Source organism: Dipodomys merriami, unplaced genomic scaffold, assembly GCF_024711535.1.
Source record: "Dipodomys merriami isolate MVZ:Mamm:240054 unplaced genomic scaffold, mDipMer1.0.p SCAF_9, whole genome shotgun sequence".
Taxonomy (NCBI): Eukaryota; Metazoa; Chordata; class Mammalia; order Rodentia; family Heteromyidae; genus Dipodomys; species Dipodomys merriami.
The window spans coordinates 24,495,637-24,521,007 of NW_027206512.1; the positions used below are offsets into that span (position 1 = coordinate 24,495,637).

General features: G+C 36.6%; 1 protein-coding gene across 2 annotated transcripts; it reads right to left on the reverse strand.

The window, feature by feature from the left end:
• Nucleotides 1–13,800: 13,800 nt before the first annotated feature.
• Nucleotides 13,801–24,844, reverse strand: Ambn (ameloblastin). Of its 2 annotated transcripts, none has more exons than XM_070012265.1 (11): nt 24,830–24,844; nt 23,834–23,902; nt 22,005–22,070; nt 20,665–20,712; nt 20,047–20,157; nt 18,162–18,353; nt 17,704–17,742; nt 17,342–17,401; nt 17,200–17,244; nt 16,756–16,800; nt 13,801–14,774 (listed from the first exon to the last, which is right to left on the reverse strand). In XM_070012265.1, the coding sequence occupies exons 1-11, from the start codon at nt 24,842–24,844 to the stop codon at nt 14,235–14,237; spliced, it is 1,230 nt and encodes a 409-aa protein (XP_069868366.1). In that variant the 3' UTR covers nt 13,801–14,234. The 2 variants fall into 2 exon arrangements, with proteins under 2 accessions (XP_069868366.1, XP_069868365.1); XM_070012264.1 differs by having other exon boundaries at nt 18,162–18,398.
• Between the last annotated feature and the right edge of the window lie 527 nt (nt 24,845–25,371).

Below are 25,371 nucleotides of genomic sequence, written 5' to 3' on the forward strand. Positions count from 1 at the left end.
TCCTTGAAGGCAGATTACTTTTTTGGTATTGGAAATGTATCATATACTGGGAAAGATGAATCATGTTTTAAATAAACAGAGGCAGACTAGATAATTGAGTTAGTTGAAGCTTAGTGAGTCTATTATGTCATTTCTTACCAGACACAATCTAATCACTTTTTCCAGAAATGTTAGCACCTACTCTATGTTAGCACCTACATCTACATCCAAAGGATGCATACAGTTCAAGCCCTGTTTCCATACACAAACAAGGTCCATGTATATCACGTGTTACCCTTTGTTTCTGGCTTTGGTTTTATGTAGATTCCTTTATCCACAAAATCACTACTTAACTTCATCCGTCCATTTGCAAATCTAAAAACATCTACTCTCAAGATGTTAGACTAATGTGTGGTTGGACTCTAAGGTTTTATACTTTAGACAAATTTTGCGTTCTTCAAAATTTTGAACATGAGGTATTTAAAACATATGGAAACTAAGGCTCTGAGTGAATAAATAACAAACTTGTGTTCAGGATACATGGGTCATGGATTTGCAGCAAGATCTGCCTACCTCTACTTCCTGATAGATGTATGGCAATGAACACTGCTGGACCAGGCCACCAGTGTTAGAAATTGGGAGTGCTGCTAGCACATTGTTTTCCTGTGTCTGGATGTAGATCATTTTGCTTCCTCTGTCTTCCTCTGATGACAAGATCATTCTGAGTCCATCATCAATTCAACATCTATCTTATTTACAAGAAATGTAGGAACATAGTGCAATTTAGCATTCAGAGATAAGTGATTAGAAAGGAAGGGGAGTCAGTGGGGGAGGGAAAATGTGAGAAAACGAGGGAGGGGGTAACACTGCTCAAAAAAATGTACTCATTACCTGACTTATGTAGCTTTAACCCCTCTGTACATCACCTTTACAATAAAATAAAAAGAAAAAAAATTTTTTTTGGGTCCGGTCGTGGGGCCTGAACTTTGGGCCTGGGCGCTGTCCCTCAGCTCTTCAGCTCAAGGCTAGTGCTCTTACCACTTGAGCCACAGTGCCACTTCTGGCTTTTTTCTTTTTTCTTATGTGGTGCTGAGGAATCGAACCCAGAGCCTCATGCATGCAAGGCAAGCGCTCTACCACTGAGCCACCTTCCCAGCCCCCAAAAGAAAATATTTTTTTTATATTATTTTATTTTATTTGAGAACATACTGTACAGAGGGGCTACAATTACATGGGCAGGATAATGCATACATTTCTTACCAAGCATTGCAGCCTCCTCCTTTGTTTACCCTTCACCTCCCTTCCCAGTCTCCCCCCTCCCCCCACCCAATTATAACCCCCCCCCCACCGACATTGTAAAGCTGGTTTTGACATGACATTTTGTACTTCTCATTGTTGCAACAGGTCCACCTGAATCCTTAAACGACTTGTTTGCCCCCATCTCCTCCACATGTTGTACTGACATCAAATATAGTGAAAGCGGGGGTTACACTGTGGGGGAGGGACATACAAAGCAACAAAGAAATAATCTTATAAATGCGTTAGAAACATATGCATGAAAGAAACGAAAACATTAAAATACATATTTAAGGGTTCATTTTCCTAACGTCACATTATCTGACCTTTTCTGCTTGACTCATACCTATACTAGATATTGCAAATAAGGGAAACCATGGGACCTATGCTTCTTTGGGCCTGGCTTACTTCACTTAATATAATTTTTTCCATTTCCTAACAAATGGGGAAATGTCATTCTTTCTGATGGAGGCATAGAATTCCATTGTGTATATATACCACAAGAAAATATTTTTATAAGAAATAAGAAGAAGAAAAAAAATAAGAATAAGAAAGAAGAAAATAAGCATAAGAAGGAAGAAAATAAAAAAAGAAAATATTTTTATAATGGATATTTTTCTCAGTGTTTTTATTTAAAACATGTGCCACACACTTTCCTTTATTATAAAGCATTTAAAAATATATACATGTGCTATTTATTTTTAACCTATATGGATACTGGGGTTTGAACTCAGGACCTTATGCTTCCTATACAGGTGTTTTATCTTTTGAGCCACTCCCCAGTACTTATTATGAAGCTTTTTGAAAACAAAAATGAATTTAAAAGGTAGTAGATACTTTTAGTTTTTTTTTTAATTTTATTTTAGTTTTTAAATAATTTCTAAATAAGTAGAAATAAGTTTCACCATGAAGAAAGAAAGAAAAAAGCTCTCCTAATTGTAGAATCTCATAGCCAGAAGAAATTTGTCCAGGCCTAAAACTAATTGTTGACTCCATTCTTTTCAGGTAAATCCTGATAGGTCCAGAATGAGACTACTTTACAAAGCCCCATCCATTGCAGGAAAATCTTACCACCTCTCTTTCTTGTACTTCAGTATTTTTTCAAATCACCAGCAGATATTGCTTTCAAAACACAAGTCAGATCTTAACCTTCCTCCAGTGCTCCTCATTATAGCCTATAAACTGCGGGGCCCTTTGTGATCTTATCCCACCTCTCCAGTGGCCAGCTTCCTAAACTATCCTTCCTCTGCTGTTGCTACACAGCCCTCCTGCTTTATCTGGGTTATATCAGACATGCACCTGCCTCTGTACTTTTGCACTGGCTGTGTCCTTTGGAATAATAGTTTCTCTGAAAGTCTGGTGAGCTCATTCTCTTGTTTCCTTCAAGTTTCCATTTAAACACTACCTTCTCAATAAAGTTTTATCTAAAGTAAATTGTAACACCTTCATCTTTCTGATCACCTTCCCTGTTTTTATTTTTCTCCATCATATTCATCACCATGCCCTCATGTTGTTTTTTTTTTTGGGGGGGGGAGGGGGTCTCATGTTTTTGAACTTAAATTTTTTTTCTACTACAATGTAAATTCTACAAAGGCAGGAAATTACTGTCTCCCTAGGTAACCTAGAACATAGTAGGTGCCAAGAAAATGCAAGTATAGTAAAATAAAATCTGGCATTTTAGTTCCTTTATTGTATAGATGAAGGAAGATCTCAAGACATTAATTGATCTTTCCCAAGACATTGGATTAGAATCACAGTTGGAGGCTCTGGTCTCAGCCTTTAAGTGACTAGAATAACAAGCATGAGCCACCAATACCCAGCTTTTTTTTTTTTTTTTGGTAGCAATTCCTAACAGTTGATGTCATATTCTATATTAGAAACTCACTATAGCAAATAATAAAGTGGGAAAAGCAGAGAACCTGAGAATGAAAGTGAAAATCTGTTTGCTTCTGCTTTTGTCTCTGTCTCTCTTATGCCCACAAAGTAAGGAAGATAGAGATGACAGAACAAGAAAAAAGACACCAAAATATAAGTACAACTTCCAGTAATCCTTGTTCACTCTCAGGGTCAATTTCTCTCAAACCAGTTACGAGCCCTTGAATTTCCCTGGTAAATACAGAACAAAAAGAACACTTCTTAACTTGGCACACAAATTCACCATTTATCTCCTGTTTTCCTCAGCATGCCACACATAGTTTTTCCTGATATATTGACACTTACACCAGTGTTCTACCTTTTCTCCTCTCAGATTTTCCTGATCTTTCTACATTTTTGTCCAGCTGCATGTATAGTTTACTGAGCCCAGAATGACCTCTTCTTTCTTCTACTTGGGAAAGTTCTCATATTTTTAATGAATCATCTCAAAAATTCTCCTCTGTGAAATTTCCTCTGCTTTCCTTACAGAGCTAGACTTTCAGTCCTCTGCATGTCCGTAGCAATTGAGTCCTATTTTTTTCTTGGAGGTAACATTTATTATGTAAGGACTCATTATAAGTGATTATGGATCATATGGGATAGGGGTCATGTATACTTGGCTGATTATACAAATGAAAATTAGGTTACTGCTTATTTAAATTTCTCTCTTGTGGCACAAATAACAAGTTGTAGATTAGAGACTCATTTAAATCAATGTCCATTGGTAGGCTTCGATGATAAAAAATTTTACTATCCTTTTTTTTCCTTTTAATGACTGTGGAAAACATGCATTTAAATTAATTTAGTGATTTTTTAAGCATGCATTTCATATTAGGGTTCCAGATACTGCTAAGACAAATGTTTCTGCTGCAGTCAAAATGCTTATGGTTACCAGAGTTGCAAATCTGAAATATTATACAAATAATGATTTTTTTGTACTTGTAATACTAGGTAGAACACTGTAATAACAGTTGATATTTTCATGTGTCAGCAGCTCTAAAAAGAACAGTAATACCTACCATTGGTCTCTTTTTATGTGCAGGTGGTTTGTTCTTTCATGTTGGAATGAATTTCAGTATTTCTATTAATCTTGAGTTTTGGGTTGTTACTATCCTTTTTTTTTTTTTTTTTTTTTCCATTTGAGGAAGCTGTAGCATAGAAAGTCTTGGTCATGGCCAGGATTCTGAGCTAGTATGATATATTGTTGTTGAGTACTTGTATAAGAAGGAATATTTTCAAATTCTTTTTTTAAAAAATATTTTCAAATTCTAATGAAACCAGGTATGGAATCCAGGTCTGTTTACCTGTTGATTTTTTTTCCTGCATCAGCATAACACTATGACCAAGAAAGTGCTTCAGAATGTAGCAGAAGTGTACACTGAACAGTAGACTGGAAATACTTCAGCCAAAGAGACATCTGTCTGACTTCTAATTGCAGGCCCTATAATCCTCTGAGTACAACCACGAGCAAGTAGTCTAGCTTATCTAGCATTTAGAGATTTTAAAATGTGTGTTAGAATAGTTGTTTTGTAAGGACTTTTCTGTTTTGGAATCATTATGCAAATTCATTTCCTTGAGGAGATCTTCTAGACTATTCCAGTGTCCCTCTTACCTTTTTCATCTTTCATCCTGTTTTCGTTTTTTTGTTTTTTTTTTTTTTTAAGAGCTTATCATGATCTTAGACTGTGTTTTAGATTTAATAGCTTTTGTTTTTATCGGTTGTGGGGCTTGAACTAAGGGCCTGGGTGCTGACCCTGAGCTTTTTTTGCTCAAGGCTAATGCTCTATCATTTTGAGTCATGGTGCCACTTCTGGTTTTCTGGTAATTAATTCAAGTTAAGACTCTCTTGGACTTTCTGTCCAGCTGGTTTCAAACCACCATCCCTAGATCTCAGCCTCCAGAGTAGCTAGGATTACAGGTATGAGCCACTGGTGCCTGGCTTAGAATTGATGTTTTGGTACTGTTTTCCTGTTTTTGTTTGGTACTAGTTCTTGGTACATTGTACTCACTTGAACTTTTATTGAACAAGTGTGTTATCCAATACAGTGAGATAGACAATAACCCTTAGAACCAGCATGGGGACTTTCACAAGGCGTTAGTGGCTCACACCTATAATCCTAATTACTCAGAAGGCTGAGATCTGAGGATTGTGGTTTGAAGCCAGACCACAAATTTTAGCTTAAATTAACCACCCCAAAACTGGAAGTGGAGCTATGGCTCAAAGTGGTAGAGTGCTATCCTTGAGCACAAAAGGTCAGGGACAGCATCCAGGTCCTGAGTTCAAGCCCCATGACTGACATTAACAATTCCAAACCCAAAAAAAGAAATTTAGAATCTACTGCTAAAGAGAAAACTACAGTTCATTATATTGGCTTGAAAGTAGCTGACTTAGCATATTTGGGCATTAGATATATATGAAGGGAACACTTTAAGAGCTAAATCAGTGTCAAAGTCCATCAGGATTTCTTTGTTTCTTCCATTTTTTTTTTCTATATGAGAAGTTACAGTAGCTTGCCATCCATAGATGTGCTATCATTTCTGTCTTCTGGGAATCTACCTTCCTTGTTTGGATTTACATAGCTTTAAACAGTCATACTGAAATGATGCCCAAAATATGCTAGACACTTAAGTCCAGGGTTGATCTGTTTTTAATGCCGGTTTTTCCAAAATACACCTTTAAATAACACCTACACATTTTGAGCTTGTGAATAAATTAGAATGTAAATTCCCACCCACTCTGGAAAAACCCATAGTCATTTCCTTAGCTCTGCTCACTACAGCTTATCTTTAAGTTATTTTCAAACTGGTTGTTAGCTGAGTGTCTGGGTAGAAAGCTGCTGAACCCTGGGGAAAGATGAAAGTGCAGGGAAAACTGAAGGCATCAGCAAAAGTTATTATGACAATAATGATCATTTCTCAAACTGAAAATTTTTGCTTCTAATGTCTGGCTTCTGTGAAGTGTGGTTTCTGCTGCTTCTACTTTTCTTCCAGTCTCTAATGTTTATGGAGAAAGGGGGTAGTCTAAACTTATAGTTTGGTCTCCTTCTTTGCAAAATGCAGCACTGTCTGTTGACGTCGGTAGCCACATGTTGTCTATTGGTTTCAACCTTTTGGTGCTTAGTGGTGTGTGTGTGTGTGTGTGTGTGTGTGTGTGTGTGTGTGTGTGTGTATTGGGGGGGGGCGTCATGGGGTTCAAACTCAGGGCCTGGTGGTTAACTGGAGATAAGAGTTTCACAGACTTTCCTGCCTGGACTAGCTTTGAATTGCTGTCCTCAGATCTTAGCCTCCTGAGTAGCCTGGCTGCTTAGCTGTTTTTGAGAGGAGGGGAACATTCTTAGAAGCTTTTGTGTATATGAGACATATTGTCCTGACGAGCATGTTTCAAGTTCTAATAAATTTTCGCACTTAATTTGGGTCAAAGTGAATTATTTTCTTCATCTCTTTGGTGGGTATTTAAATGATTAAGATTTTTGAACCTTACTTTCAAAAAAAAGGAATCTAAGTTATCTAATTTATCACTAAATTCATAGATGGTACGTTATGTGTCCTCTCTACATAATGAAAGATGGCTGGGTACCAGAGTATCACATCTATAATGCTAGCTACTCAGGAGGCTGAGATCTAAGGATCATGGTTTGAAGCTAGCCTGGTCAGGAAAGTCCTTGAGACTGTTATCTCCAACTAACTACCAAAAATTCCAGAAGTAGAGCTGTGGCTCAAGTGGTAGAGTACTAGCCTTGTGCAAAAAAACTCAGGGACAGTGCTCAGGCTTTTGAGTTCAGGCCTCAGAACTCTTTCCTGCCACTAAAAAGAAGATTTACAGCTTTCAGTAGACAGACAAACTTTTCATACTATTTCATCTAAACATTAAAATATAAAACATTTAAAAAGGAACTTCCTTGCCATCTATAAGTGGAAAGTAAGTATTACTTGATGTTAGCTTAAAAGATTATTCACATTTTTTATGAAGATTCTTATCTTTATAGCAATGGTAGGTAAGCTCCACCAGACATGGTGGTGGTAATGAGATGTTTGTTTTGTAAGTATAGATTTACTTTTTATTCTCTCCACCCACAAAAGACCAGAAGGCAGTCTTGACTCTAGTATTAAGAAATGAAGATCTCTGTGATTTTATTCTCTGTAGATAGATATAATGGAAGGATGCTGTTTTGGAGTCTTAATGGGAAAAAAATAGTATCAGAAGTAATGGAAGTTAGATCATGGTGCTTGCATCTGAGAAACAAGGCAGATGCAGTGACCACAAAAGCCTGTATTATGGGATATTGATCAGGATGCTTTAACAACAATGTTCAATTATGATCACCAGTTGAACGAGAGCTCTAGGAAAAATAATAAACATCCTGTTGGGGTTATGGTTGACACAAAAATTCTAGGTTCACCGAACTAAACTCAAATCACCAAAATGAGATTCATAGTTCTTTATCTAGTTGCCCGACCTGGAAATCTCAGTTAAATACTAGATCTTTATGAAAGAGTTCCTTGCAACATGGCTATATGTATTTATACCTATGTATACATGCGTATATCATCAAAGTTTCCCTGAGCCTTATTGGAGGGTCTTGAGGCAATTTTCTCAGGAGAAAGTATAGGGTTGAAAGGGCAAAGGGAAATTCCAAAACTTTTTTTTGGTGGGGCTATTACATAATGCTTCTGAACTTGAAAAGCTTGAACAGTTTACTAATTAATGTTTATAGGAGTCAAAGGGAGATGGAATCTTCATCCATGTCCATCTAATAGCTGCTAAAGTGGACCTATCAGGTGATTACCTATTTCCTCAATCACTGACTGTATAATAAGAATCTATATCTATGTATGTATGTATGCATGCATGCATGCATGCATGTATGTATGTATGTATGTATGTATGTATGTATGTATGTATGTATGTATGTATGTATGTATGTATCTATCTATCTATCTATCTATCTATCTATCTATCTATCTATCTATCTATCTGTTGAAATGGCAGGTTCTCACAACTATTCCTACACCCATGAAATGAAAGCTATGGTAGGAAGGGCCAACGGGAAAGAAGACCCTGGAACTATATTCCTTCTTTCTCATTTCTAACAAGACCGTAAATACTTCAGGAGAAATTACAGAGATTAAGTTTACCATTGAAAATGTGAGAGATCCCTGTAAGGGGTTTTACCTCTCCATTTAATTCATCTTCGTGTCTGGTGCAGAAGCTACATAGTCGTGAGGTGTTACAGTGGATTATTGTGAACTCAATCAAGTAGTGTTGCTAGTTTCAGATTTATTTCTAGAAGTGCTAACTTTCTTGGAACAAATTGATATAGAACATGGCAGTTCATACGTAGATATTATATTTTTGTGTGTGTGCGCACACGCGTGTGCCCACGCTGGTAATGGAGCTTGAATTCGGGGCCTGAGGAATGTCCCTTAGTTTTGTTTTCCTTAAGGATGGAGCTCTACCGCTTGAGCCACAACTCCACTGCTGGTTTTCTGGTCGTTCAGTCGAGATAAGAGCCTTACAGACTTTCCTGCTTGGGCTGGCTTCAAACTCCGATCCCCAGATCTCAGGCTTCTGAGTAACTGGGATTCCACTGGCTACAGTTTGCTTTTAAAGGACACGACCACCAGATGATAACGTTTTGTCTTAGAACTATATGTCTAGAAGATGTCCTGCAATCTGTGGTAATACAATCCTCACGGTCCCTGATCATCTTTGTGCTCCAGAGTAAACCAAGACTGTCCACAACATTGAAGATATACTGTAATAGTTTCATTATCATAAAATTGTAAAGTAAATTAAATAGGTAGGTTTAACTAGGTAGATGAATTAGGGAGCTGATAAGGAGAACTCCACGTGGTATTCAGGCAGTAAAAGCAGTTTATTGTTTTACTGAACTGCTGCCCGAGCTGTGCCAGATGGAGACCACGTGTCTAAAGGGGCGGGCTGAGGTCTGGCCTGGGTTTGTAGGGGGCCGGGAGAAGGCGTGGCCAGGTGAGGGAAGGTGTGGCCACACTGGATACCAATGTGACCTCAGGGCCTGGGATCCTCCCCTCCGAGCCCCGCCTCCCCCTGCCCCCACCCTCCCCATGGGAGGTGTGAGAGGGGATGGGTGGAGGAGGGATGACCCTGGATGTGACCTTGAAGGAGGGGATAACTAACTACAGGTGTGCCAGTTACTTATATGACACAGGTATTGGGCAAAGACTTAGCCAAAAGGTGGGAGGAGTCTGCCCTTCTCAGGGTGGACCTTACAAAAATAACAAAACACAGGGCACTGCTAGTCTGACTAGCAGATTCCAGGTGAGAAATGAAGAAATGCTCAGGCAGTTGTGATGCCTCATTTTTAACAGTTTTAATATTAAATGAGTAATAATCCAATAGCACCATGGGGCAAGGAATGGGTTAACAGACAGACATAGGTAAGCAGTTCTCTTCTCCACTCTCTGCTTTATAGATTCAAATTGGCCTGGAACTAAATTAATGGTGTTATGGGGAAAATAAAAGGGCTTTTTCCAAGAGGTAGATAGTAAGAAGTTAGGAAGTACTGAGGTAGGCAGTTTTGATAACAGATCCAGAATGCCTGGAATCCTGTCTTTTGACAGAATTCCTGAAGAAGGTCCACACACACACACACACACACACACACACACACACACACACACACACACACACACACACACACACTCACTCACTCTGGGTTTTCTAGGGTTAACATCGAGACACCTGTCAAATTTCTTTTGCCAATCACATTCCCACAAGGTGAGAGGATTCCCACAGGCTAGAACATAAATACTGTAAACATCCATGGGGTTAAAGCATTTCTTGGGTTCTTGTAGGCTCAGGCATATTATGATAACTGAAGTTGTTGACAAGTTGTTATTTCTTGTGATGCCATATACTTATATACTACGTGTCTGGAAATATGGGACATATGGCCAGCCCTAACATGAGAATAACAACACTGAATCTTAGGATATTAATCTTTTTTTCTCCCTCCCCTCTACTCCCATTCCTTTCCCTTCATTCTCTCTTCCCCTTCCCCTTTTCTTTTGTTATAGGGGAATTCAATCAGGGAAATAGAGAAGCCACACTTTGAGAGATCCAATCAGAAGTGTTTATTACAAAGCCTATGACTGCTAGCAGATTCATGTCCCAAAGAACTCACAGCCCCAAAGCAGCCCCAATACAAAATTTATAAAAGCAAAAATTACATGATTGACATGAGGAACTAAACCTACCAAAATCATGTATACAGAAGCAAAGCAAGCTAGGTGGATCAGGCCCTAGGGCAAGAATTCCCCGGAGCAAGACTTTTTGGGAGCTAAAGAACCCATGGCATATCTGCAATTCAAAGAATGACCTATATCACCTCTAGAGTTTTTGGAACTGGGTGAAAGTCCCCACCTTGTATTAAGATGCCAAGATGATGATGAAGACGAGATGGCAGCCAAGACAAGATGGCATTACTTAGACCCCGTTTCCATATTTCACCTCCTGCTTTCCTTTCCGTTTCTATCCTCCCTTCCTCCCTCTCTCCCTCCCTCCTTCACTCCCTCCCTCCTTCCTTCACTCCTTCCTTCCTTCCTTCCTTCCTACCTTCCTTCCTTCCTTCCTTCCTTCCTTCCTTCCTTCCTTTCTTCCTTCCTTCCTTCCTTCCTTCCTTCCTTCCTTCCTTCCTTCCTTCCTTCCTTCTTCTCCCGCTTCCTTCTTGTGTCAGTACTGCTATTTGAACTCAGGGCCTAATGCTTGTTAGGCAGTTACTTTATCACTTGAGCCATACCATCCCAGAACCTTTGAGTTTTGTGAAAAGAAATTTTTGCTTTGCCCTCCTATTGGGAGTCCAAGTGATTATGTTATTTAAATTGCTCATCTTGGACTAGGTGGTATATAGTCACTGAAACAAAAAATAGAACATAAATAACAGCCATGGAAATGTTAAATATGATGCCAGGTCTAGTGTGCACAAGTACATTGTGCCAGTTTAGACTTTCATATATTTTCTCTTTATACTTTGAAACCTTTCCATCAATCCGTAGGTTTGTCATCACAGGGACTTCCATGTGGCCTTCTAGATCTCCTTAGGTAGTATTAGTTTGTACCTGGTGCTCATCATAATAATTAATTGTCAAAAGTGTCCTAGTTTAAGCTGGGTGCTGGTGGCTCACGCCTGTAATCCTAGCAACTCAGGAGGCTGAGATCTGAGGATCGCGGTTCAAAGCCAGCCCGGGCAGGAGAGACCGTGAGACTCCTATCTCCAATAAACCACCAGAAAACCGGAAGTGGCGCTGTAGCTCAAGTGGTAGAGCGCTCGCCTTGAGCTGAAGAGCTGAGGGACAGTGCCCAGGCCCAGAGTTCAAGCCCCACGACCGACAAAAAAAAAAAAAAAAAAAAAAAAAAGTGTCCTAGTTTAGAGAACCATTTATTTGCTTACCCTGCATGTGACTAGATTATGGAGAGAAATGAGTGTGTGCTTTGTTTATAGATTTCAGTCTGGTATTTTGGTATTATTTAGAAGTTGATAGTCAACGTACTACAACTTTTAAATGACATCTCGTTGTGTATTTTGTATACAAAGTGACATGATCTGATATACAGAATTAAACTGATTCAGGATACTCCAGATTGCTCACCTGGTCATAAATTAGAAAAGAATAAAACATTGAAAAAAATAAATTGGTGATAAGGAGATACTAGTACAAAGTTTTATCGATAGACATAGGATGGGACACATATGAAGATTTTTGTTATTCATGTAAATGCCTGTGAAACATTTATTGTGAAAGAAATCACAAGAGGAAATCTCAAAGTTAAGATGGCACTTTTTGCTGGTGACATTTCCCTTGTCACAATGTTTGCTCAATATGCCATTGTTCAAATAACTCTGATAGCAGAGATAGAAGTTACTCAAAAATTTAACAAGGTAGATGCTGGTGGCACACTGTTGTAATGTTAGTTACCCAAAAGCTGAGATTTGAAGATCATGGTTTGAAGCCAGCCCAGTCAAGAAACTCTGTGAAACTTCCAACAAAAAGCTGGAAGTAGAGGTGTGGCTCAAGTGGTAGGAAGCCAACCTTGAGTGACAAAGCTAAGGGACAATGCCCAGGTCCTGAGATCAAGTCACAGTATCAGCACAAGAAAAAGAAAAGACCATAACAATATGACAACTCTTCTGACTAAATTTAGCTCCTCTCTTAAATACCCAGTCTACAAATAGCAGAGGCCAATTTTGAACCCTGATTTGACAATATTCCCTAGCATAATTTGTCTTACAAATAAGAGCTGTGAATTACAAAGTAGGAAGAGAAGGGGGTTATATGTAAAATATGAACAAAAAAGCACAAATTCATCAGATAATGAGAATAATTCTGTTTCTCCACCATTAGTGCTGTTGTTACTGCTGAATTCTCTTTATAAAATGTATCAAAAAGAAGGAAATTGTATAATTCAGCAATTTCATCTCTGTACATCAGCTCATTCAGTTCTCATTATAACTCTGTAAGTTAGACAGTAATCTCATTACAGAAGTAAAGTGCAGACACCAAGATTTTCACATCTAAAATATCATGGCTGGTAAATGTTGTCAAGGATGAAAGCTAGATCTATCTTTTTTTTTTCCCATAGTGTTTTTTAAGGAGACTCTTGAATGAAAAGGTTGGTCTCAGGGATTATTTGATTATTAGGTAGGAGAGCCAACCTAAGGAGGGGAAGCAGTAAGAATGGCAACATGCTCCAAGACTTCAGAAGATTGCCAGGTTAGGAGGTATCTCAGGGCTCTTTTTCTTTGGCTATATCTCTATAAACTCTTTGACTAGGTATAGAGGAGAGCCTGAGTTCCACAGAATCTAAGATCTGGGCTGGGCAACTTAGGAGCAGTGGAGAAAATAAAGCGAGAGACTAATTTTCAGAGATGACCAGATGTGGACTTGAAACCTTTTAATTTAGACATTTAGTTCTGATGGACATATACCTAGTCCTGGTAACAAGCAAGCATCATTTTCTTTAGCCCTTTCCCTTTGTTATATTTCACAGGAATGAATTAATTCCTACATAACTCTTCTGTATTTCTTCTTCTTGGAGGAACATTCTTCATTCTGGAGATTTATTTTTCATTGTGTTGTAAGAAACACTTGTTTGATCTCCCCCAGCCCCTCCAGTGGTGCTTGGAGTCTTTGCTCCAGTAACAGGGGCACCTTGTGTTAGGTCTTTTCACAGAATGTGGGATGTGCAGTGTTAGTTTGAGACAATATATGTGTTGTAATTGAGTATGGCTATTTTTGTTTTTATTGTGATTAATGTCATAGCCATTGTAATTTTTGAAGGAAAGTCCTGCATGGTTGATACCTAGCACCATGCCTTGGACTTAGGTAAATAATCAGTAAACTTTAGCTGCTAAAAATTAATGAATTATATAAAAAGAGTTAGTAAATAGCAAATAGAAAGGATGAGTATGCTTTTCTCAACTATTTACATATATAAACAATAAGCATACGATTCCTGATATTTTCAGTGAGAAAAATTCTTTATTTAAAATAGGCTAATTGCTTTTTCTTTTACTAGATTAAATAAAATATTTCTACACATGAGAACTTTAAATCCAATATATTAAACCCAGTAATACCAGCCAGGGGTCCTCCACCAATCCTCATTTAATAATGCTTAAATGCAATATCTTAAAATTCCTTTGTTCGAAGGAAAAAGTGGTGCCCCCTCTCCTTGATATAATAGTATCATGCTAGTAAGAGAAATTCTATTATGTCTAAGACAGTTAGGAAACAAGATTAGCAAATTCTGAGCCTTAGGCTTGCTCTAATGTTGTTAATAGGTTGTCTACATCACAGAGACAGTTGACACATTTTATTTGAATAAGAGAATGGAAGCAAGAAGGGGACCTACACTATTTCTAGCCACTTGTATTTATTAATACATGCTTAGTGCTTTTTAATGCCTTTGCTGCAGGAGGGTAATAAGTGTTTTAGCAAAAAGGTACACTATGAGGACAAAGCTAGGAAGCTTGTGCATACAGAACGTAGCTGGTATATCAAGGCTGTCAGGGCTCTTGGAAACGCCAGGCATCATGTACCATCTGGGGATGGTGCATTTTGTTTCCCGGAATCAATGTTTGCTGAGTGTCTGGGGACATTGTGGTATCCATGGTAGCCTCGCCCTCACCCAAGGGTGTGGTAACATCACTACCATAGGCATCATAAACTTCAGACAATTCAGGGGTCATCAGTGGATCAGTGTTTGCTGGGGTGACCCCAGGGGATCCCGGCCTTTGGCCAGCAGGGCCCCTTGCCAGACTGGGAATGTTGTCATCAGGGAAACCCAGGAGCCCTGCATGGGCACCAGATGCTATATGGGAAAGGCGAGCTGGGCCTTCTGGGTTGCCCTCGTGCAGAGGGGACCCCTGGGGCTCTTCTTCTCCCTTCTCAGGACCCTTGGTTCCTTTGGTTACAGACACTGGGGAGTCAAATTCCAGAGTAAAGTCTCCTCCTTTGGCTGTGTTGGGGCCTAGTCCTCTAAGGGTGTGCCTCAGGCCTTCAAATCCTGGGAACATAGCTCCATAGGCCATTGGGCCTCTGGCTCCCTGGAAAATAAACATTTATCAAAGATACTGTTATTACATACTGTTAATAATGCCACGTAATTATACCCGGTCAAATTTCCTGAGAAGCAATATTTAAAAAAAAATCTGATAGAGGAAACAGTGTTCAGTAGATAGTTTTGTGAAAGCATACTTTTTAGCTTTGAAATTGAATGGAGTGGATTACCTGTGGAAAGAAAGGCCATTTCTATGAAGGATAGAGGCTTTTCACCATGCTAACTTTAAGAAAGCAACAAGAAGTTGAAATGGATACTACCATGATAAAGAAATACCGAAATCCTTAGCAGTATGGAGGAACGTTTTTAAGGCTCTTACCCATGGCTCCAAATGGATGAAGCCTCAATAGAAGAGTTTTTCTTTTTCCCCTTCCTCTTTCCCTCCCTCTCCCTTCCTCACATTCCTTCTTTAACAAATTACAATTTCTCTGGAGGAACTAAAATATTTTATTTCTGTGGTCATTCAACCTTGGTTCTTTTTCTACCTGTGCTACTAGAAATATGGGAACCAAAATCTGCAACCAATTGCAAGTGAGCAGGGCTATATAACTTGTATACACATATTCTCATTTTCTTGCAGTTTTGGCTCATTAAAACCTGACTCGATCTTTAAAAATGTTTATTTTATGCTTCTCATAAATGAAGCACAAAATAAATAACCTAATATTAAAGATAGTAATTAGCACTTGCATTTTTAATTTTCAGCTATTTATGTTAGTATATAAATATGATACACTTTCCTTTTCTCTTTTCTTGTCTCTTTACTAACTTTCAGTTGTCCTATTGTCTCATCCAGAGATTGTACTATGAATCTCTAATCTGGGCTATCTTTCCTGTCTTCCTTTTTCCTTCTAATAAAATGTTCCTTTCCTGGAATTTAACATTATCTTTATTGTATATATTTTTCCATCATTAGATTATTGAGATCATTGAGAATATTTATCTTGTCTATAGTATCTATCTATGTATCTGGCACACAGAAGGCACTAAAAATCTTTAGATGTGAGTATTCTCTTAGTGATTAGCATATGTGTATATTTATTTATTCAATAGGCTATATAGTTAATGTCTTGTTAATTCACTATAGTTTTTGTTTTGTGCTCTAATAGTTGTAACAGGTAGAAATTTCTGAGGGGAAAAGTCAAGTTATTAGAGTTTATCTCAAATCTGAAACTTGCAAACATACACAGGTATACTTGTAAACAAATAGTGTTATTGCTTAATACATTTTGAAGTTCATAGTAATCAAATTTCATACTTGATTAATTTTCTTTTTGGTCTTTTAATTTTGAAGTCTGGATTACTTTGTGCCCCTGTTGAAACTTTTGGGTGGATAAATGGTTTTAAAAGGAATGGGAACTCTGAATGAATTATGTATATCTTTTTGGGTTTGAAATGTTCACAGTTCAATTATAGCTTTTGAGTGAAAGTATCTCTTCTTCTTATATATAAGGAACTGAGCAAAACACTATGCTCAAGAATGGTCATTACGTAGAAAACAGTGATTTATAGTTGGGCGTCAGTAGCTCACACCTGTAATCTTAACTATTCAGAAGGCTGAGAACTGAGGATTTGGGTTCAAAGCCAGCCTGGGGAGAGAAAATCTGCCAGACTCTTATCTCCGTTTAACCACCAAAAAACTGGAAAGGGAGCTGTGGCTCGTGTGATAGAGCACTAGCCTTTAGCAAAAAAGCTCAGGGATAGTAAACAAGCCCTGAGTTCAAGTCCAGCCTGGGCACCAGAAAATTAAAAGAAATAAAAAAATTAAAAAAATAAAGAAGAGGAAGAAAAACAAAAAGAATGACTTGTGTAGGGAAGGCAATGAATCAAGCTTTTGATTTTGGAGTGAAAAAATTTGAGTCCTATGCTCCTTTGACTATTTTAATGGCCAGTGTTTCTTATAGACAGTTACCTGTAAATGTTTTCCCTGGCCACTATTTTAAGAAGAGTTAGAAAATACTACTCACAGGCATTTCTTCTGAACTCATGAAGCCAAGTCTGGCAGGAGTATTCTGTTCAAAAAGAAATAGTGCATCACATTTTGAACCAGCTGCCTTCTAATATCTTCTTATCTACTCATGACAAAGTTAAAAGTCTCTTAGTATTATTCCCTAAAGCCTCAACATTAATGCTGTGTTCAGAGGCAGAGGAGAGTTGGATCATTATTGAATAAATGTAGCCTATTTAATGTCATTATGTGTGTGTGTGTGTGTGTATGTGTGTGTGTGTGTGTGTGTGTGTGTGTGTGTGTATCTTTGGCTAGAATGATTGGAATAAGAATGCCACCACCTTACTATTTCAATAACTATAGGAATTTATTTGGAACAGCTTATGTAGTATCTAGATTTTATAATGCTAGCCATTAAAAGAATATTTAATTAAAAAATACTTTTTCTAGAATAGGGACTTACCAGTTGATTTGTTCCATATGACATATAAAACATTCCTGGATAAAGCTAAACAAAATAAAATAGTTATAAAAATGCATTTTCCAGCGTAAAAAACCTTATAATTAAGTTTAAGAGAAGTGATATTTTAAAAAACAAAACTTACTGTAGCTGGTTTATTGTCTGGTATTGGTGCCCGAGATATCAAACGGGCTAAATGGAACACCTTTAAGTGGTAGAAAACATAAAAAAATAATTCTCACAGGAAAATTCTCATTACAGTATCCTTCCTTCCTTTCTCTCTTTCTTAAGATAGAAGACTTTATTTTTGCATTGTTCTGTTACACAAATTTCTAAGAATTATATGAAACACATTTGCAGAAAATTAGTATGAAAAATTAATATTTCAGAAGTAAATATTTCTTCATATTCATGAATAAATGAGATAATTAAAAAATTACATTCAAATCCTTTTGACCTATAGCGATTATTTTTTTCAAGGAGCTTATCACTGAGATTTGTACTTACTGTTGGAAGTTCTTGACCAGCAAAATCCATTAGCGGCATCTATACCATAAATATTGAAGTTACCAGTCAAAAGAGACAAAACAAACGGAACATGCACTTATCTTGTTTGCAATTACAAGAAAACAATATAAAATATATTTCTGTTTTATGTTCTTTTAGTCTTTTGAGGTATATATAGCCCCTATTTCCTATGGAACCTGTCATCTTTGGCAACTAAGAAACCAAAGTTTAAAGTCATTAAATCTTTCAAGAACTGATCCACTATCTCTGAGAGCAAAGGACAGAAATGAGTATTTATATTTGATTACAAAATACAGCCTCAAAATAAAAGACAAATAAGCAATATGTTTGTATTTTAGGGGCCCAAGTGCTGTGATTATTTAAATATCACATGCAAATTAGTGTTCTTCCATTAGTTTACTAGATCAACCCGATTTGACCCTAGACAAACAAATCACCTCGGATGTTGGTGGCTTCTCCGATGGTGCCACCTGCTGCTGAACTGCTGGCATTTCTCCATCCTTCAAGGGCAGCTGTCCTGGGTGCATTGGAGGATGGGGACCTCCCTTCTGGACTGTGGCCTGGAAGGCGGTTGAAGCAGTGGGCTGGAGGAAGGGTTTCATTCCTGGCTGTTGAGGATGCAGGGGTGGCTGTGATGGGAGAGGTGGGGGATGCACAGGCAAAGAATATTCATACTGTAGAGAAATTTGAAAAGAGTGTCAGGAAAGGATAGATTATTGAACTGTGGTGACTAGAATTTCTACAGCCAAAGGGCTTTGGATGCTTTTTATTTGGAAAGAAGATAAGGAGAATTGTTTGGAAACAGAGTTTACACAGGTGGCAGAGTCAATGGTATTGGAGAAAGTTTCGTGTGTGTTTGTCCCTTCACCTCCCTTAAGAACATTATTTCTTGCAAAGACAGAAAGCTATATACCTTAACTTTCTGGTAGAATGAGTTATTTCCTTTATTGGGTTACCATGACTACCTGTATGTATGTTTATTTTTCTCCTTCAGGGGATTATAAATATTTGTAATAAATATCTGTTCTCCATTCAACTGAGGGAGATTACTGTATTTTTATAGATCTTGTATTTTGACCTAATTAACAGACTTCTTAAAAATGTCTGGCACAGAGTGAGTACTTAATACTAATTTAGTTATTAATGAAAAGTTAAAAGGGGAGTCAAATAAAATACCAATCAAATTCCTTCCTCATGGAGTCCAGTTTGGAGACAATTGCCACTACCATAATTTATTATCTTTCAATGAGACCTGGTGATGTTCTTGTTATGGAAGAGCATCTATAATTAAAAGTTTGTGTTTGGCTTTTTGCCTGTTTTAGAAATTACTTCTGGAAAATGGCTCTGAATTGTTTGTAACTACAAACTCCCCAAATAAAAATGGGAATCCCAATATGATTTGGTTCTGCTTTGCCCCTTCAACTATTGCACATAACTATACTTTCACATGGGATTTGTTACTTCTGTGTTACAACTGAGTACCTTGGAATATGTTGTCCTTTTCTCTAATCAGATTTGAAATTTACTGAGCCTCACAGCCCTTATAAACTGTTTTTACTTTCACTCCCAAATTACAGTTTTGTTAATGTATTTATTTGGCACCTAATCTATAATGGTTAACATTGATACTGATTTCTAAAGGGTTCATGGTATGTGTGTGTGTGTGTGTGTGTGTGTGTGTGTGTGTGTGTGTGTGTGTGTGTGTGTGTGTGTGTGTGTGTGTGTGCCAACCATAGGGCTTGAATTCAGGGCCTGGGCACTGTCTCTGAGTCCCCCCCCCCCCCCCAGAGCTCTACCACTTGAGCCACAGTTCCACTTTGAGTTATCTGGTGGTTAATTGGAGATAATAGCCTCACAGACTTCCCTGACTAGGCTGGCTTTGAATTGTGATTCTCAGATTTTAGCCTTCTGAGTAGCTAGGATTACAGGTGTGAGCCACTGGCATGTAGATGTGGTTTTGGTATTTTAACCAGATTCCTACCATCATTTGAAATTAGCTTTTGAATAACTTGGACAATTTTGTTTAAAATGAAAATGGTTCAGAATACAATCTATTTTCACTTTTGAAGACTGTTTACTGTGATTGTTAATACCTTCAACAAATCTCTTATATTTTAGAGGCCATATTTTTCTATTTGAAATAAATATGAAAATGAAATTTTTAATTTTTTCCTAAGAATAGTATAGGATTTTATTTATTTGGCTTTAGGATAATTTTTGTTAAGCACTAGTTCTTTACTGTGGGTAGATATACATTGAAGAAAGCAAGTGAAGAAAGATTTAGAGCTTGAAGTTTTAAACACATAGATGAAATTAACTTACCTGTTGAGTTTCGTGTTCCCCTGGTCTCATCCACGGGAAAGAGGCTGGTGGTGGTAGGAGACCATGCAACCACAAAGAATTGAGTGCTTTTCCAAAGCCAAATCTAGAATACTGCAGACATGGAGGACACAATGAACATGTTTATATTTCAACATATACTGTGAACTTAAAGATTAAAAAATGATGCTGTTTAATGTAAAATAGACTGGTTCTGACTGTAATACTCATATAAACTTGTTTGAAATTTATCTTTTTAAGACGTGTGCTTTGGGCCATTTATTAAAATTGATAGCGTGAGAAAGGATATTTTAAAAATTTGACTAAAGAAAATTCAGTATTTTTTTTCATTTTTGTTTTTATTTTTTGAGACAGAGTAATCCAAATGAAATCATTAGGGACCTCAGACTCACAATCCTCCTGTATCAGCCTCCTGAATGAAGACCATTACTGTTATTATTTCCTTTGTTAGTATGCTTTATTTTGTTTTAAGCTACCTCAGTTATTTATTCTTTCAGTATTTAGTATCTTGTGTATTTATCAATTTTATGATTTATGGTGTTGCTGATATCACAGCCACCACCATTTACATTTGTAATAAGTATTTGAAAATATAATTACCTGAGAAAGTGCATTTAATCCTTGCAAACTTCCCAACTGTCTCATTGTCTGTCAAGAAAAAAAGGCTACATATTAGTATTTGTGACACATATTACCTGTCATTTTGACTCACTGATTTCTCATGAAATTAAACATTATCAACACAATGTTGAGGTGGGTCAATTTGTATAAAACAAAATTATTTCTGAAGATACAACTTTGTAGACACAAATCATCTCTGAAAGATACAACTGTAAGTATGGATTTGCCATTGTTATTGTTCTATTAAAGCAATGATCTGGCTTTTATCACTAATTAGAAAAGAAAAATTATTAGTTAAGTGCGAGTTGCACTGAAACATGGGAAATAGTTCATTAAGCTGGAATATATGTGAACTTATGAAAATATTGCTATTTTTTACCCTCTTCAATTACTTTATATCTTATAAACTCATCCTGAAGAGGAATTTGGAAGAGCATGCAAACAAATCAGCCCTCACCATTTTACCCCAAATAAAAAAAGACTTCAAAATAATAAATACACAAACATTGGAAGAAATGATATCTGAATAGTTTGTGAAGTGTGTAACTACTGTTACAGAAAGCCAGTTTCACATTTTTTTTTAATGGAAAGGGATTTAGAGTGCTTTGGATTTAGTTTAAGCTAGAAAGTAAAGGCACAGAAAGCAAAATAAAACAAATCTCAGTAAAATTAGCCTACACATGAAATTAACATCTTGGACATATATACACTGCCTTAAGATTGTCATGCTACAAGGAAACTTTACAAGACCTTGTGAAAATTGTGATATTTATGATCTTGTATTTCTCTCAAATTTTAATTGATACTGTGAAAAATTTTGGTATATAGTATATATATCATAATACAATGTTAATGCATTTTATAGACTTCTGATGAACAAATTTTTTTTTTTGGGTCCAGTCGTGGGGCTTGAACTCTGGGCCTTGGCGCTGTCCCTTAGCTCTTCAGCTCAAGGCTAGCGCTCTACCACTGAGCCACCTTCCCAGCCCCTGATGAACAAATTTTTACAGATACATTTTCTTTTTATTATTTTTAGATAAATTTATTTTATCATGTAAAACATGACAACAGAGCTTTTATGAAATATTTGTGACTATCTAGCAAGATGTTTTAATGTAGAAACTCGTTGATGTGTATATATGATGTATACTGAATATTGAATATTAATATTACTTTGATTTTATATGTAAATGATGCTCTAAAAAGTAAAACAACTGAGAGTTTAAAGTTGGAGTAAAATGTTGTTAACTTCTTTAGATCTGACCATAAATTTCTTGTTAGGTGTAAAGGTAATATACAAAAATTCTAGTAATACATACCTCAAGGCTCAAACTAGCCATGCCTGGTGGTGCCATACCCTGTGTCCCAGGCTGCTGAGGAAATGCCTAAATAGAAATAAAAATAATTTTGAGCGCCCTTCATAGGGAACTTTCTTTTTTTGGGGGGGTGATCTGGTCATGGGGCCTGAACTCTGGGCCTGGGCGCTGTCCCTCAGCTCTTCAGCTCAAGGCTAGCACTCTACCACTTGAGCCACAGTGCCACTTCCAGCTTTTTTCTTTTTGCTTATGTGGTGCTGAGGAATCGAACCCAGGGACTCATGCATGCAAGGCAAGCGCTCTACCACTGAGCCACCTTCCTAGCCCAATAGGGAACTTTCTTAACTCTGGGAATAGAAAGTTACCCCAGTACACAGAGCTGGTGCAGAGGCCATCATTTTAATTTATAATGGAAATAACTTGATCTTTTGGATAGACTGAAAAATTTCAGTTATTTGGAAAAATTATTATATTTAATAATTTCATTCCCCCATGAGCTATCTATCTTTAGAATGCATCTTAATGTTACATTGTTTTAAAAGCAAAATTTAGGATAGTTTAAAGTGGAACATAATGAGCAATAAATTAACAAAATATAAAACTAATATTATTTCATATTCTTAAAAATGTTCACATAGAAATCTGAATCTCATGAGCTTTCTGCAAACCCACATGCTTTTGATTTATGCATGTGTTTTGGGAACATGGCCTTGAGAAAATCATGTGCAAAACTCAACTTGCCTTCCATTCAGAAGGCTTCAACAAGTCCTCCACAATGCTTATGTATCTGATTGTTGATATATTTTAAGAATATACCTAAGATATTTTCCTTAAGTAAAATGCGTGTCAGCACTAACTACTATACTGTTATACTTAATGTAGCCACTAAAAAGCTGTTAAAAATGTAACTATATTTATCGTTAGCTTTTTAAAATTTTAAGGTATTTCCCTTTCTAAAGAATTCTTATTTCACTTACTAATAAGCACAAATAGCAGTGAATAAAAGGAGAATGAAAATAAGAGGTAGAATAAAATTGGATTTTTATTTTCATAGTGTTGAGGATCAAACACGGGGCCATGGGTATGCCAAGCAAGAAAGCAAGTTCTCTACCACTGAGCTCCATCCCTAGGCCTATTTTTTTTCCTTGAGACAAAGTCTTGTCATGTAGATATGAAATGAGGTTAACAGAATTGTATAATATTGGCTGGAATAGTTCAGTACTCAAAGGACTGAATTTGAAGGTGATATATACTTTTGATATATGAGATATATCCTTTGGATATGTGATAAAATCATCACATGTGAAACTCATTGTCCTGACATGTTTTGATCTGAGAAGTTTTAACCTTAAGTCACACAGTTTCTATAAAGTAAATTTATTCTTTGTTAGTTTTGACTGGAATATCTAGCTTAGTTTTGAAACCATAGTAATCTGACTAATAATTTCCTTATTAAAACAAAATCCATTTTTTCAGAGAAATTTCCCTTTTCTATTCTGATTTCATAATCATAGCAAGGAAATGATAATAAAATTATGCCATGACATTGTGGAAACCATCTAAATCTTTTGACTTTAAAAACAGGTGAAATAAGGTTTAGAAGCTGTCTTTTGGATATTTTAAATATTGTTTGGAATAGATAAATTATATATTTGACTTCCTACTTTTTGATAGTAAGGCAAGCATCTAGGCTACTATGACTTGTGATTCAATAGAACTATACTACTTACTTACTTAAATGAGTCACAGCATAGGTGCTCTACCCCTTCAGGACTGCTTGGTACCCAACAATCAGAAGCCCCTCTAGGGCACCATTTGGAAGCTAGACTTACCGGCACTGCAAAACTCATTTTCAAGAGGCACAGGAACAATATCAGGTCCTTCATTTTGAAAAGTGGAATCTAAAACACAATTGGGTTTTAAATCAGATGGATTTTTACTTCAGAATAGTGAAAAGACGTTTTTACAAAATAAGTATCTTTGTTCTAAAATGATCAGGCTTAAAAAAAAAAATCACCAAATATTGCTGAACAACTGGTTTGTATTCAGAAGGTCCTTGGAATGAATTGACAATTAAGTAGAGAAGACCTAAGCACTTTTCAATGGACCTACAATCTAAATAAACAATTTGGGAAAATCTCTACGGATATTCTTTAAATGCTGTGCGTTATTTCCTAAAATGGATTATGAAGTTAAAAAAATATTCCTCCACTTGGTGAAATAATGAAGTACAATTCACAGAAGTTTGTATTTTAACTTATGGGAAAAATTTTGACATGCACTTGAAATGTAATGTAACCAATAATCATTCACAACAAACCTTTATTTGTGTATATATGTATAAGTATACATATATACATTTAATAGGTTATTTATATAGCTATTCCAAAATTATATTTTCTCAAATTAGAGTAAATAAAATATTTTAATTTCCCTCGATATTTGTGGAAAATATGCCCCCAAATTTAATTTCCATACTAAAATAAATTATGTTTTTAAATTTATTCTATACGTTCAAAATACTCTTAACTCTTACATAGAGATCTGACTAGGAAAGACATATGCTTATCTTTTAATAGTTTTCAAAAGTTAGACACTGTCAATAATCATGAATCCTTTAAAAAGATATATATAAAAGTTTATTTTTATTTTTTGCTTAGCTTGATGGGTATTAGTCATGACTTTTCTGGAACATTCTAATGGATTACAATAAGCTATTATGTAGCATCTGGTTACAAATAAAGATAAATATTCTTTATAAAGACTGCCTGAAGACAGGAAAAAAGATTTTACAGGTAATATATGGAAATCATAAAATCACATTTTACCTTAGATGCTGACATTCACTGTGTTCTCTGGGCCTGGTGATGCCAATAAAGATAGTTCTAAGAAAAGCAGATTAAATTTTTTTCTGGACTGTACCTGGGACTCACTCTTTACCTCTCATTCGGAGAAGATCAGAAACCTTTATTTAAAGTGCCAATCCACCAATCAAAGTGAAGCAAAATGGAGGAAAAAAAAAATCTCTGCTCCTGCAATTAGTCCACACCCTTTTATTTCATGCAAGGACATTGGCCCTGAAGGGTCTCATTATTTTTAATTGTAAGTCAGCCCCTGTATTTATTCAGAGAACTCGATTGCAGGGAAGACAGTAAAGGGATATAGGCTCTGAAAATAATCATTTTGGGGAGCTGTGGGGGGATATATGTAAAATACATGCAAAGCAAGCCATTATTTGTTTTGTTTATTTGTAGATAAAGTTAGTGACCCAATGCTAGCAGACTCAGGATTTTCCTCCCCTTCTTGATTGTGATAAAACTACTTCTTTCCTTTTCTCCAGGGAAAACACACACACACACACACACACACA